The 16,465-nt window shown below is 40.7% G+C and overlaps 1 protein-coding gene across 1 annotated transcript; it reads left to right on the top strand.

The window, feature by feature from the left end:
* Positions 1-5,795: 5,795 nt before the first annotated feature.
* Positions 5,796-15,715, top strand: LOC310747322 (vomeronasal type-2 receptor 26-like; the record flags this gene model as incomplete). Its single annotated transcript, XM_083581688.1, has 7 exons — positions 5,796-5,899; positions 8,322-8,613; positions 9,119-9,776; positions 9,903-9,964; positions 11,240-11,467; positions 12,382-12,541; positions 14,688-15,715. 7 exons carry the CDS (start codon positions 5,796-5,798, stop codon positions 15,584-15,586), a joined length of 2,403 nt encoding a protein of 800 aa, XP_083437814.1. The 3' UTR covers positions 15,587-15,715.
* Positions 15,716-16,465: the final 750 nt, after the last annotated feature.

The raw sequence follows: 16,465 nt of genomic DNA, 5'->3' as shown, positions 1-16,465 counted from the left end.
TAGGATTGGAAACTGTTTTATGTGTATGAATCACCTGAATCAATATAGAATCATAGAATCATAGAATCATAGAGTTGGAAGAGACCACAAGGGCCATCGAGTCCAACCCCCTGCCAAGCAGGAAACACCATCAGAGCACTCCTGATATATGGTTGTCAAGCCTCTGCTTAAAGACCTCCAAAGAAGGAGACTCCACCACACTCCTTGGCAGCAAATTCCACTGTCAAACAATTCTTACTGTCAGGAAGTTCTTCCTAATGTTTAGGTGGAATCTTCTTTCTTGTAGTTTGGATCCATTGCTCCGTGTCCACTTCTCTGGAGCAGCAGAAAACAACCTTTCTCCCTCCTCTATGTGACATCCTTTTATATATTTGAACATGGCTATCATATCACCCCTTAACCTCCTCTTCTCCAGGCTAAACATGCCCAGCTCCCTTAGTCGTTCCTCATAAGGAACGTTTTTAATATTTTTATACTGGTTTATTAGTTTTAGGTTGTATTTTTAATTTACAGATTTTTGCACCGCTTCCTGTTTACTGTTCAGTTTACTGAGTCCATTTTACTGAGCATAGAAAGCCCTTTCATTGATTGTCAATGTTTGTTTTTTTTGATTGTCAGATTTTTAAAATAATGTGTTTAAACAAACAAATATATGGAGAGGTAGACTTGGTTTGTATTAGCTAATGACTACATGTTTCTCTTACACCTGTCTGTTTATCAAAACAGTGTTGAATGACTTGTGCTTTATTCATTTTAAAAATGTTTTAGTATATATTGCGGTCATTGATCACAAGGTTTAAAGTAAGAAATCAAAAGAAGTAAACAAATGAGACTAGATTGAGCGAAGGGGCAATATGTTTCTCCTGTTCCCAATTTCAATTTCTTGAAATTCCTGTCTTCTTGCAGTTTTCATATGGCTCATTTCAACCAGCAGTGAATGATCCAATCAATGTTCCTTCCTTTTACCATTTGGTTCCCAATGAAGGCCTTCAGTACCAGGGAATTGTCCAGTTACTTCTCCATTTCAACTGGAAATGGATCGGGCTCATTGCCAAAGATGATGAGGATGGGGAAAATTTTTTGCATATCATGGAGCCAATACTCTCAAGGAATGGCATTTGTTCAGCATTCACAGAAAGAGCTCCAGAACGTCTGCGTATCGACAAGATAGATGAACTTATCAAGGACACACAGAGTATTTTGCCAATTCTCAGTGTAGGGAATATCAGTGCTGTTGTTATATACGGAGAAACTGCATCAGTCATGTGGCTGGCTAACATTATAGGGATAACAAGAGTAATGAAAGGACTATTTCTTCAGTATAAAAAGCTGTTCTCTGAAACAAAAGTGTGGATTACCACAGCACAAATAGACTTCACAGTACATCACTTTCAAAAGTTAATTGAAATTGATATTCAGATTTTTGAAGGTGCTATCTCCGTCTCAATTCATTCAAGGCAGCTACAAGAGTTCCAAGAATTTGTAAGGAATATCTACCCTTCTTGGTCAGAGGAAGATGGTTTTATCAAAACCTTTTGGAAACAAGCATTCAGTTGTTCATTTTCAAACTCCACATTCATCTCTAACCCATGTACTGGAGAGGAGAGGCTGGACAGCCTCCCTGCACCTCTGTTTGAAATGAGCATGACTGGCCACAGCTACAGTGTCTATAATGCTGTGTATGTTGTGGCGCATGCCTTACATATCTTGAAATCAGCTAGATCCAACCGCAGAACAATGGAGGCCATGGACAGATTGTCTCCTTTGAATGTAGAGCCCTGGCAGGTAATGTTTCTTCACTGGCCAAACTCTATTGCCAATACCTGACTATAGTACAGTGGTGTGTTATGCAGTAGCCAAAGGCCAATGACCAATTTTCCCTCCATGGATTCATGCTTAGTGTTCTCTCAGCATTAGCACCATGTTGTTGTTTTAAAGCCAACTAACGTTTATTTAAGCTTCCCATAGAAAGCCGGATTCAACAATAACGTCTCCACTCACGGCACACTTTTCTTAATGATTTCCCACACTTTCCCTATAACTAATAACTAAAATAGCATGCTTTCTATTAGTAATGGAAAAAGTCTTGAATTCATAAATACTTGGGTCTCCTAGAAAAATAATAATCTGAATTTGTGAAAGAAATTATATTTCTTAGCAGGGGAAATACTTCAGTACAGGGGCCAGCAACCTAAGGCCCATGGGCTGGAAGCCGTGCATGGAGGTCGTTTGACCGGCCCACGACCTGTCACCAAACTGAGTTGCCCGCTCGCGTGCTGCGCTAAACTGGCGCAGCGCAGTGTGGGGACATGCTTCCGCAGTGCTGGAAATCGCAGGCATGCACACACACAATCCGGTCCATGGAGGGATCTCCGCAGGACCGACCTGGCCCAGGCAAGATAAACCTTGCTGACCCCTGCTTCAGTGCCTTAACAGCACTTTGGTTCTGTCTATCTCTCCACCTAGCTGCACTCAGTTCTTCAGAGGATCTCATTCAATAACAGTGCGGGAGATGAAATTACATTTAATGAACGTGGAGAATTAGTAGTTGGATTTGATATTACAAATCTGGTCACTTTCCCAAATAACTCCTATGTCAGAATCAACGTGGGAAGACTGGAACCTCAGGTTTCTCCTAACAAAAAGTTCATCTTTAATGAAGAGGGAATCAAATGGCACAGAGGACTGACTCAGGTAGGGAACGGCAAAGAACTGCCTTTCTGAGAAAAGGAAATGGTCATCTAATAAGCCACGAGACCATTTCTATTTTAGCATTTGCTTCCACTTTATGGGCCACCTGTGAATGTGAGGATCTTATATCCCATTCCGTTCCATTTGACTTCCTTTTTTTATTAGCAGATCATCTGATATTAGATAGATTCTGCAAGCATTTTTAAAAGGCTAAACTGTTCCTGTATCTTTCGCTAGGTGCCACCGCTTTCCTTATGTAATGACATCTGCCATCCTGGTTACGGAAAGAAAAAGAAGGAAGGAAAGAAATTTTGCTGCTATGATTGTGTTCAATGTGCAGAAGGAATGATCTCAAATGAGATGGGTAGGACATGTGTTTAGTACATATACCATTTATTAAAGAGATCTGCTTAACCTCCCCTCCCCACCCCAGATACAGAATAATAGGATTCACACATCGCTTGGCTCTTCCTTCCTCTCAGTCTGTCCATCAGTGCTCCACAAAACACAAGCAGCTGTGGTAATGTGAGGCTACAGCAATACTGATAGCCTTTATTAAGCATGTATTTTGATAAAATATGTTTAAAGCAAAATAATTTTCATACATCGGATTAGTGGGATGAATGTAGAGCTGCATTTCCATGAACGGAAAATGTAACATGGGATGAGAGGGTCTGGAAGAAAATAAAAGTTCTACATTGGGAGGAAACAGTAGAGTTATCTTCCTTAAGAAGGAGGTCGTTTTGGGAGATAGAGAAGACTGTCAACAAATTACCGTACTTTCCCGTGTATATTCAAAAATCATGTTCAAAATTAGGGGTCGTCTTATACATGGGTAGTGCATTGTGGGGATGCAGGATTGGGGCAGGGGACAAAAAGAAGCTCAACAACCCTGTGCAATCCCCCCCCCAAAAGCTCAACAACTTTGGGGAATCTCCCCACCATTTTCTTAATTTTGAGTCCCCAGAAATAGGGGGCGTGTCATACATGGGGGCGTGTTATACATGTAAAAGTATGGTAACCAGTATTTCTCCCAAAATTTTGAAGTACCCACATTTCAGTTCTTAGGACTAGTTATTATTTTTAAATTATAAACCACCTTGTGAACGTTGAATGATATGATGGGTGGTAAAGTATGAATATATATACAGTGGTACCTCGGACTAAGTACTTAATTCGTTCCGGAGGTCCGTTCTTAACCTGAAACTGTTCTTAACCTGAAGCACCACTTTAGCTAATGGGGCCTCCTGCTGCTGCCACGCCACTGGAGCCTGATTTCTGTTCTCATCCTGAAGCAAAGTTCTTAACCTGAAGCACTATTTCTGTGTTAGCTGAGTGTATAAGCTGAAGTGTATGTAACCTGAAGTGTATGTAACCCGAGGTACCACTGTATATATATATATATAATTTATATTAGGTGGAAGTGGTCCAAAAATCACACCAAAAGAAAATATCATTAATATAGAAATATCCAGATACAATGCTTGTAACTTTAAAGCTCTTGGCCAAAAACATTTAAAAACTTTCCTTGCTTAAAATAAATGAGGATAGATCATTTCCTGATAAGACAGTTCTGAATCCTGAGAACAGTCTTGATGGTTCTTAGCTGATCATAATTAATTTACATTTTCAGAACAAGAAACTTGTGTGAGTTGCCAAGAGGATCGTTACCCAAACAGAGGGCAGAATCAATGCATCCCTAAGATTCCAAACTTCCTTGCTTTTGATGAAACTTTAGCCATTATTTCAACTATCTCTGCACTCTTGTTGTCTCTGGTCACAGTTATGGTGCTGGTCATCTTTATTAAGCACCGGGACACTACCATAGTCAAAGCCAACAACAGAAGCCTCACCTATATTCTCCTCACTTCCCTCCTCCTGTGTTTCCTCTGCTCCTTGCTGTTCCTTGGAAAGCCTACTGAGGCAACCTGCCTTCTCCGACAAACTGCTTTTGGTATCATCTTCTCTGTGTCCCTGTCTAGCATCTTGGCCAAAACCATCTCTGTAGTTTTGGCATTCATGGCTACTAAACCAGGATCTAGGATGAGGAACTGGGTGGGGAACAGACTGGCATATTCCACTGTCCTCTCTTGCTCCATTATTCAAATGTTGATCTGTACTCTGTGGCTGGCAACCTCTCCCCCATTCCCAGATTTGGATATGCACTCATCAGCTGAAGAAATCATATTGCTATATAATGAAGGGTCAGTGCGCATGTTCTATTGTGTTTTGGGCTACATGGGCTTCCTGGCCATTGTCAGCTTCATTGTGGCCTTCCTAGCCCGGAAATTACCCGACACTTTTAATGAAGCCAAGTTCATCACCTTCAGCATGCTGTTATTTTGCAGTGTTTGGATCTCCTTTGTTCCTACTTATCTGAGCACACGAGGAAAGTACATGGTAGCTGTGGAGATCTTCTCCATCTTGGCTTCCAGTGCTGGATTATTGGGTTGCATCTTTTCCCCAAAATGCTACATCATTCTGGTGAGACCTGAGTTAAATAACAGAGAAAATCTAATGCAGAAAAAAATATAAACAGCAGAACAGATTATGTTTTCATTTATGAAAAATTAATTAATTAAATTATAGTAGAGACTAATGCTAAGTTTCTAATTATGGTACTTTATGACAGAAATTGCTCTTTCCCACTAAATCCAACATGATTGTTGCAAAGTTTAAGTTGAACAACAAAAACACCTAATAAAATCAATATCTGTGGCTTCATTTATTGTGTTATTATTCTACATACTTCTATGGAAAAAGGTATAAGTGATTTGGGACCCTGTCATGTATTTCAGATTATTATTTTTTGGTTATACTTTTGCACTGTGGAACATTTACTTTTTTATGTTTTTCTGCTGACAGCATTGCATCATACCATATAGACAGGAAACAAAAAATAAATAATAAGAAAAAGAAACACACCAATATAAATCAATACATCCATATTACTGAACCTGGCATGGATGGTGACTATTGAGCAAGTCCAAAGCATAGGAAATAAAATCCCATCAGAAATGATCTTGGTCCTCCATTCCCCCTGGATGCATACAATTTATATGTAATTTTTTCAGCAATAGCCAAATTCCATATGTTCTTAAACCATGCCGCCAAATGTGGACTTGTCAAGGTTTCCCATTCCTGGAAATTGGTACTGGAAGCTACTGCAGCCACCTAGTGACAAAGTAGACTCAAGCAGTAGCACTTGGTACAAACCCAATATAAATCAATTAAAACTTCACATGACTGATTAAGTTTATATTATCATCATCATCATCACCACCACCTTTGTGCCTTTTTGGACTAAGATTTCAGATGATAACTTCTCTTTGTTGCTCTTTTTCTCTTTGAGCTAAGGACTTCGCTAATGATTACCTTGATTGGTTGGTTTTTATTCTCAGTCATCCAGCAGTAACACTCAGAATCTAGAGTGACTAAATACTGTGCTAAAACGATTTTGCGTATTAATTCTCCCATGAAATAGCCGAATTTGCCTATGCCTGGTCTACACTGACCGGGAACAGCTTTGGTTTCAGACATACCTCTTACCCAACCGTATGAAGTTGATGGGGATGGAACCTTGGACCTTCTCTTCCACTGAGCTATAGCTGTTCTCCAGCATGGGCTCTTGGCTTTCCTTTCTGGCAGGTACAGCTATGAAAGGCATGGCCACTGTCTCTATTGGGTCTTGCCTTGGGTTTGGTTAATTTTGCCAAAAGGTCAGGGAACATTGTCATCTGAGCTAGATTGTGCCCTTACTAACATATTGGTTCTATGCCTTGTAGCACATCCAAGTTAGCACAAATAATAGTAATGTTTATTCCATTTATGTCTTGTCCTCACTCCCATCAGAATAATCACAAAAAGCCCAGTTAGTATGTCATTGATCCCTCCTGACTTAGAGAATTTCTCTGCCCAGACTATTTTTTGATTTGACTAATTATGTGAATTTGGTTTGGTTGCAGATCCCCTATGTTGTTATAATTGAGTAAATATAACATTTTTCTTATTGTAGTTATGGTTTCTTAAGTCCTTTAAGGGTGTCAAACTGATTTTGGCATCTTCTTCTCTGCTTCCCTCTTTTCATCTGATTGATGAAGAAATGGAAAGGGGAAGATTTATCTATTCCACTGTTCTTTCCTGCTGCAATATTTTAAAATGGATCTGTGCTCTCTGGCAGGCAATTTCTTAGGTGTTCCCAGATTTCAACATGCACTCACTGACTCCAGAAATTGTACTTCATTATAATAAAGGGGCATTCACTCTGTTCCATTATAACTTGGACTATGTGGGTTTCATCACTATTGTGACTTGTACTGTGGCCTTTCTAAACAGAAACATATTTTGCACAACATGGGTTTCAAACCCATGATGCTGAAATTAAGAGTCTCATGCTCTACTGAAAAGCCAGGGAAAACATAATTTGCTAGGTGTTTATGCTGCGCATGATGCCAAATAGTTTTCAATGCTCCAGAGACTATGGACTATGATAATTACTGTGAAGCATGTAGTTATCTGAAACCACTGTGATTCAGCCTTCCTTTGGCAATATCCACATGGCACTTTGATGTCCACAAGCATATGCCAGGGTGAAACTTCAGAATGTACATAAAGACCACCCAGTGCCAACAAGAGCTAATCTGCTGTTTATACCCACAGCCAAGAGCTGCCAAATTTTAATGTAGGCTGACAGTGCAGGATGCTAATGAGTTTAAGCTGAAACAGGGGCTTAATTGTTAAGAGGAATGAATTTTCAGCTCAGGATGTTAGTGTTGCTCTTGTTGGTGCTACTCATAGTGCTTCCTCTGTTTTTGGTACATCCTGCTTTGCACTGTGTGACTAATCCCATCCATGTCCAACATCAATATTATCAGCCTGGGCACTTCATCATTGGTGGTATCACTTCACAGCTGTTCTCACCCTCCTTCACTGAACTACACTTCAAGGAGAAGCCAAAGGAAAAGCATCCTGATGAATATGCGTAAGGATATTTTTCTTCCTCTGGGTAAAAAAGTCTCATGTTAAGAAAAAAGCTAGACAACAGAAAGCAACATTGTGTTGAAAAAGCAATTGATTCAGTGGTGGTAGGTGCCCAGAGAGGTTGGTAGGACTGAAGGCGGGGAGACTAACAGTCAATAACAGGCAGGGCAATCTTCTGAGCTGACTGTAAACAAGGATGGGGGAGGAGTTATGACCTATCTTATACACACTTGCTAAAAATGATTCACACTTTTCCACATTTTGCAATGCACGTCTCCAGCCAAATAACGTGTGCAAAAATGTAAATGATATGTTGCAGGATCAATATGAATTCATCTTTTATTAAAAACAATAAACAAAGAGTGCTGTAAAACTGTGTCTATTATGCAAAATTCATACAAACACAAGTATATAAGGATAAATTTACACTGAAATTTTGACAAATTCTCATGTATAAGCTTCTGTAACAACAAAAGACGAGAAGTGGGGAATCCATTGACTAATCCTCAGGATTAGTCTTGTCTATGTTTCCTCCCTTTGTGTTGAATGGCTCTCTCCTCACGTCCAAATTAGTGCAAATTAGTCTGAAAGAAATAGTCCAAGCAGAAGACAGAAAGTTGATCATATACATAATCTCTCTATTGGTTTAGCACAGTGCCAAAGAACTATCAGCATGTCTTATCCTTGGTGTTTGCTGTGAATGAGATAAATGAAAACCCCAAGATTTTATCCAACATCACCTTGGGGTTCCAGATATATGACAGCTACTTTAGTGCAAAGATGACTTATCAGAATACGTTGAACCTCATCTCTCGCCATAAGAAAACTGTCCCCAACTACAAGTGTGGCATTCAGAAGAACCTGATAGCTGTCATTGGGGGCCTAGAGTCTGAAACATCTCTCTATATGGCAACCATCTTAACACTCTACAAGATTCCACAGGTAAGAAGATTGTGAATGGAATGAGAATTCATAACTGCAGCATATCAGGTATTCTCATGGTATATTCCCAGTCTTCAGGTGGGGGTGAAGGAAGGAATTTTGGCAGGTTCAACAGAGCTTCTTAGGAGCAGGATTACCATTAGGTTGAGCCTACAGGTCCTGAGCCTCAGCTCATTGAACATTCATCTGCAATGCAAGTCTTTTTCATTACTCTGATCTCAATAGTGCTGCCTTCACTATAGAAAACCTAAATATTCATTTTCTTAGCAGAACACTAAGTGGGGTTAGTATGAAGGAAGGAGTCCCTTAAGCTGCAGGACAATGTTCTCAAACTTCCTTTAGCACTAGTTCTTTAATTTATAAAGTTCTTAAAATGATCTCTCCCCGCCCTTTTCATCTGTCTCTCTGGTGTACCATGCTGAAATTAAGTATGTGTTTGAATATTTAAGCACAAACAAATATCCTACAAGGTGATGATTGTTATGTTTACATTCTTCCTGTCTAGGTCACCTATTCTTTATTTTCTGAAGCAGTGGGTGAAAAAAAGCATCTTTTTTCCTTATACCAGATGACGCCCAATGAAGCAGATCAATACAATGGGATTGTCCGACTTCTTCTGTATTTCCAATGGGTATGGGTTGGGATCTTTGTCACAGCTGACAACAAAGGAGAAATGTTTGTGAAGACATTGGCACCCCTGCTTTTCCTGAATGAAATCTGTGCAGCCATCATCGAAAGAATGCCAAATGCCAGTAAATTTTTCAATGTGCTTGAGATGGTAGAGAAATATCAGGTTATGGCCATTTCCCTGAACAAAACCAATGTCAATGTGTTTGTTGTAAATGCAGACACTTCCACCATGAAGTGTTTGCAGTGGTTGCTGATAGCGGCTACAATGTCTGATGTGGGGCCAATAAACAAGGTCTGGGTTCTCACTGCCCTTTTTGATTTCTCATCAGAAACATTTCAAAGAGATCTAGATATACAAAACTTCCATGGTGCCTTATCTTTGGCCATTCATTCCCATGAGGTTGACGGGTTCCACCCTTTCCTCTTGAACCTGAATCCCCATTCTGAGGCTGATGGTTTTATCAGCTTCTTCTGGCAACAGGCATTTGATTGCCAGTTTCTAGATGTGGAGACGGAGAAGGAATCCTGCACTGGTGAGGAGAAGCTGGAGAGCCTTCCTGGGGCTCTTTTTGAAATGCAAATGACCAGCCAAAGCTACAGCATCTACAATGCCGTCTATGCTGTGGCACATGCTTTGCATGCCCTGTTTGTATCCAAAGCCAAAAATGGAGGGATGATGCTTGGGCACTATGTGGGAATTCATGAGCCACAATATTTTCAGGTAATGTCTAACATGGAAAGCAATTATATATATATATATATATATATATATATATATATATATATATATATATATGAAAAGCCTATGTGTATGAAGACAGCATTGAGAGTGTGCACACATACTTCCACATCCATAGGGGCTGTTGCTTTTTCATTAAGCTCTTTGTATCTGAAATGACTTGCACATAAAATAATATGCATTTATTATTATTGGGTCTCAGTACAAAGTTCTGTTATAATAAGCTGCAAAAATATATTGCTCACAAAAATTGCATCTTTTCGCTAAATAATATTTGACAAACATGATCTTCCAGATGCTGTCAATACATGTTTCAGATTTTAAAGACATAACCATATATACAATGTCTGAATTCTTGATAATCCATTTTTCCAAGGATGGTGTTCTCATTTTCTTCAAGCTATAACAGATGAATATTCTAGCAGCAGTCTGTAACTATTTGCATGATTCTCTATATTATGTGTACACACACACACACACACACACACACACATGCCAGATAACATTATTAATCCTTCAGCAATATGCACCTTTATATAGGTCTTCTATATGGGTTCTAAGTGGTTGTAGAATTTGCAGCCATTTATTTGTCTTGCATACCTGCACACATGAGATAACTGGAGGTGTGTGCATACAGTCATACCTCATGTTACGTTTGCTTCATGATACGTTTTTTCAGGGTGCGTCCTGCAGCAACCCGGAAGTACCGGAAAGGGTTTCTTCTGGGTTTCGCCGCTCGTGCATGCACAGACATACAAAATGACGTCACGAGCATGCGCAGAAGCGGCAAATTGCAACCTGCGTGTGTGCAGACATGCCGCTGCAGGTTGCGTTCTATTCACGTTGCGAACGGGCCTCCGGAATGGATCCCGTTCACAACCAGAGGTACCACTGTATATGTTTGCCTGCATGTAAGCTGCAAGTGCTTCTTACACTTTCTTTCTGCAATACTTTTTTAAAGTTTGTTGCAAAGTTGTTACAAAAAAACAAACTACTTTAAAAATGTGAAGGTGTTTCTACTGTCCAATTTCTTCCCCAGAATTCAAGGAAGATAACAGAATGGGATGGTGGTAATAGCTAGTATGGATTCAGGAAGCTGTCATTACTGGACATTACTGGATGTGGTTTTTCCTTCAAAGGAAAGAAGACCAGGAGTTTCAAGAAATAGTTTGATTTTATTGCAGTATGAGAAAACAGAAGCTTTGTGGTGTGTTCTCTAGTTTTACCCAATCTACCATTCTCTTTCTTCCTCTGTAGCTTCAACCTTTCCTGAGGAATATCTTGTTTAACAACAGTGTTGGGGACACTGTCTTTTTTAATGAGAAACGTGAGCTAGAAGGTGGATTTGATATTATCAACTGGTTGACTTTCCGCAATAAGTCCTTCTTAAGAGTGAAAGTCGGGAAAATGGATCCCCAAGCTCCACTGGGCCGAGATTTCTTCATCAATGAGAAGATCATTAGATGGCACCACAGTTTTAACCAGGTAGGATCCAACTGCATCTTCTAAGGTCCATAGTTAGATATTTTGATAATTCCTTAAACTATGCTGCATAAATTCTTGTTTGCTTCATTGAGGCATGTTATGCTTAGGAATGGTTTGTGAACATGCCACTGTACTGATTCTGGTACCCAGCATTACTACTCTGCAGCTCTGTCCTGATTAGCTGACTAAAATTCCAAGACTGTATCATAGAACCAAGAACTAATGGCAGTTGGCTAATGGAAGGCAGTTATCAGCTGACTTTCTTAACTGATATTTCTCTCAGTTGACAGTTAACTATACATTATTTATTTATTCATTCATTCATTCATTCATTCATTCATTCATTTAGTTATTAAATATATATCCTGCCCTTTCACACAAAGGAATCTTTTTTTCACTGTCTAGAATCACTATTTAGTTTGCTGTTTCCCTGATCAATAAAAATGAATTTACCTCATCTGCATCCCATGTATATATAAAAAAACTAAATTCTCTACCCCCCATGAAATCTTTAAACACACAGCTACTGCTCAACATATCTGTAACATACTAACACCACAATGACAATTATACTCTGAAATCAACATTAGTCACACAAATCATTTCGACTCTTATTTTGTACAATTTCTATTCCCCATTACCTGTTCACAAACACGATCCCTATCAGATTTACGAGCCTTAATATGCCTCAGATGTTAACAAGAAAGAGCATGATCATTGACATTTATGTCCCACAGCCATGGAATTCAAGCAAATCAGGTCATTCCCACTAATAAGGACGCACAAACAATTTAACTCAACCAAAACAGCATTGAGAACGTATTACAGTCATATCAATCCCATAGACAAAAACATCTCATTTCAATAGAACACCCTGTTGATCCAAAGTCAAAGAACAAATGAGAATACAATAGAACACAGTTTCTACCATCTGTTTTAAAAAACAGGTTGTACCCCTTGCCCTGTGTAATGACCACTGCCAACCGGGTTACAGCAGACAAAGGAAAGAGGGGGAGCCGTTTTGTTGCTATGATTGTGCTCCATGTCCAGAAGGGAAGATTACAAACCAGACAGGTAGGAGACAACATACTATTCTATAATTGCTATTGAAAACATGTTATTAATGCTGCGATGGAATTTGTTATATCAAGAGTGAGGAGGATAGTACAGGATCCCAAATAATTTTTTTGTGTATGAGAAACAAGTATTTCATAGTTTTAAAAAGAGGCACCATATTCTGAGTAACACTGACAAGACGTCCTGATACCGTGTGATTTCCTGATGTCATGTGCGCCCAGCTCAGTGTTTGGCCTCAACTATAGGGAGTGGTCTGGCCCCCTCAAAAAAAGATTGAGGTGTCTAACAGAGCTTTGGCTTCCTGGAGTCGGTGCCTATGATTGTAAAGATAATAACAAAGCCCACCACAATCCACCCATTAGCTTCTGGACATAATTGCAGAGTATCCCAAGATCATTTCCTGCCAACCACATTTAAACTGATCTCAGGTCGCAGGACATACACCTTCCTGAGACCTTGGAAAGCTACTCTTAATCAGAATGAAAACACTGGGCTAGCTCATCTAATTGCTGCACTCAATATAATTGTCGCACTCAATATATGCATTTGTCAGAGCTGCCCAAGGACCAACGCTGCTTCGTGGTTAAGTACAAAAGTCTTTATTGAAGTTCAGTTTCACTTCCAGAGCCGCAGCGCGCAGCTCTACGTCTCAACTGTCAGACCGCTGATGATCCCTCTGAATCTCCTCCCCCCGTACACCAGTTTAAGACCCTCGCCTTGCTCCACCTTTTCCGCTGCTCTTTCCTCCTCTGGGTCCGCCTGCCCGCCGGGGTCTCGCCCTTCCTAGCCTCTTCTGACGCTGATTCCCCTGAGCCTTCTCCCTCCCTCCGGCGGGCTTTAGGAGCTGGTTCCCAATCCGGGTCTCCTGCTGTCCCCCGCGCCTGCACATTTGAACTTGGCGTGCGCGCCCAGCCAGCAGCTTTCCTCCTGACCGTTTCACTGCTGCTGTCACTGCTTCCCCCTTCGGGGGGGCTAGCTGCAACTGACCTCCCCTCCATTCCCCCACTCTCCGATGGAGGCGTGGTCAGCCCTGACTCACCTCCTCTTCCCGCTGGAGGGGACGCTGGCCCTGACACATGTGACTCTTCCCCCCCACTACGCTCTGGTGGGGAAACTGGTCCCGATCCCCCACTGCTGCTTTGGGGTTCCCCTCTGGCTCCTTGTTTCTGGTGCGTTCCCCCTGGGACCCCCCTTGCTCTGACCATCGGCGCCCCCTTCTGGGAATCTTCTGATTCGCTGGAGAAGCTCCTGGAATCTCTCGGGCCACTGTCATACTCCCCTACGCTTCCCTCGGATTCTTCCCCTTCGCTCTCCAATTCCTCTCTCCCCAGTGCTCCTGCTCCTGATTCCCTGACAGCATTCAAATATAGTCTTTCATTCAAGGAAGATACAGTCCTTGCACATTTTTTCATGGTTCATCCAGTCAGCATTGCCTGAAACTGAGCTGTCCCAGACAAGAAATGTGAGTTGAACTAGGGCACCATCATTTTTACAAATGAAGATCTTCTACTTCATTGTATCCAGCTTACTTCCTCATCAGAGTACCAGCTCAGTCAATTTGAAAGCACCGTGCAGTTCCTTGATGGTATGGGTATGTTGAGTAGATTATATCAACAGCATTAGTCCTTTAGTCCTTCCTTGGTGCTAAGCTTTATTTCGGGAAATAGTGGAAATGATTCCACTATTGCTGTTACTGTATCAGTTTCCCTTCAACTAGTAAGCTGTGAAACATTGCTTTTGATAAGAAATACTTCTCCATCCAGATTCCTTGGCAGTGTTTACGCATGAGCATAAAAATTACTATCCCTTTAGACCAAAACTGCAATCCTATGCATACATAATTAGAAATAAAGCCCACTGCGAACTCTGGGGCTTATCCTTGAGACAGTGTGTACATTTATAATGGAACTTACTTAATGTAACGGTTGACATGTAAACACTTGGAAGGAAATATCTTTCCTATGCTGTACAATAATCCTGTGTGATCTATACTATGCACTATATGAAAATATATGGAGTAAAAAGGTGTATTAAAAAATTGAAACACTATGATCATGCACAGTAAATAAGTTTATTTTAGCCAGACCCAGAGTTCTACATATCTGGAATAATGAACTACTCTTATTTATACCCCCGATTCAAGATATGAATGATTGCTTCCACTGCCAAGAAGATCAGTATCCTAACAAGGAGCGAAATCAGTGCCTTCCAAAAGATGAAAACTTTCTTTCTTATGAAGAACCTTTAGGCATCAGCTTGGCTCTTTTGGCTCTGGCTCTTTCTGGAACTACTGCTTTGGTGTTTGGAATCTTCATCAAACATCAAAACACTCCCATTGTCAAAGCCAACAACCAGAATCTCACCTACACCCTGCTCATCTCCCTCCTGCTCTGCTTCCTCTGCTCCTTGCTATTCATAGGGCGCCCCCAGTTACTGACCTGCAATCTACGACAAACTGCCTTTGGTATCATCTTCTCAGTGGCTGTTTCTTCTGTTTTGGCTAAAACCCTCACTGTGGTTCTGGCTTTCATGGCCACCAAACCAGGATCCAAGATGAGGAAATGGGTGGGGACAAGATTTTCCACCTCTATTATTCTAGGCTGCTCAATTATCCAGGCAAGTATTTGTATGCTATGGCTCTGTACTGACCCTCCTTTCCCAGATTTGGACATGCACTCTCTGCCTGAAGAAGTCATAGTGGAATGCAATGAAGGCTCAGCCAACATGTTCTACTATGTTCTTGGTTACATGGGATTGCTGGCTCTTGTCAGCTTTGTTGTGGCCTTCTTTGCCCGGAAGCTTCCGGACACTTTTAATGAAGCCAAATTTATCACTTTCAGCATGTTGGTGTTTTGCAGTGTGTGGCTTTCTTTTGTTCCAACCTACATAAGCAGCAAAGGGAAATACATGGTGGCTGTGGAGATCTTCTCCATCTTGGCCTCTAGTGCTGGGATTCTGGTTTGTATCTTCTCCCCAAAATGTTATATCATTGTTCTGAGGCCTGAACTCAACAAAAAAGAGCAGCTGAAGATGAAACATTAGTAAAAACAGCTGCAAGTCTGGTGGACGTTTCTCATGCCTATTGTGTGTTCCAGTTTGTTCTAATTAGAATGGTGTGGCTACCATCCAAAATGTAAGAATGCCATTTAAAAACAAAGTAGAAACAACAATCAGTACACTAGATGCTAGATCAATAAATATTTAAATACCTCCACATCCTTCTTAGAAATTTTCATGTGGTATTCGTTATCATGCATCTCCATCAACAAGTTGCCAGGATCACAGCATCCACAGCTGGCCAAGAAGAAATACCAACATGCCTTGGAAGGAAGGAAGGAAGGAAGGAAGGAAGGAAGGAAGGAAGGAAACCAGGAAGTCAGGAAGCCAGCCCTTCTCTGACTCTCTCTCCTGTCAGCATCTCCATTTAAATCCTAAAATAACGTGAATAAAAAGGCAGGGGAAATCATCTCAGTTTGTCCACGGGATAAGGAAAAAACATGAAAGACTGATCCGGGCCTGAGAATCTGCCTTGCATGCAGGAAGTCACAGGTTTAATATGCTTGATGTTATAAAACAGACTCATTTTAAGAGTCCAGACTTGCAACATCTTTTCATTGCAAATTTATGAAACCACTAATATTACAAACAAAGCTCTCATGCTAGTCTTTGTATGCTGTGCATGTAAAAGAAAGAGATATGGAAAATGGTGTTCATGCTATGTCAGGGGAAATCATTGAACTTGTTGCTTGTGTGGAGATTGTAGCACCTTTAAAGAAATGCACCCAATGTTTCATTCAATGAGAAGCTTTGGCAATTCTTTGAGTTGTGTGATGAATTATGACTTTTTCTGACAGATTCAAATTTCCAAGAGGTCATTTGAAGAATTTTGCAGGCACCTGATGGGATTCCCCAGTTGGCTTA

The sequence above is a fragment of the Podarcis filfolensis genome (genome assembly GCF_964270895.1).
Source record: "Podarcis filfolensis genome assembly, chromosome: 13".
Lineage (NCBI taxonomy): Eukaryota > Metazoa > Chordata > Lepidosauria > Squamata > Lacertidae > Podarcis > Podarcis filfolensis.
Note: the sequence above shows the minus strand (reverse complement) of the source record. Positions and strands in the feature narration are given on the sequence as shown.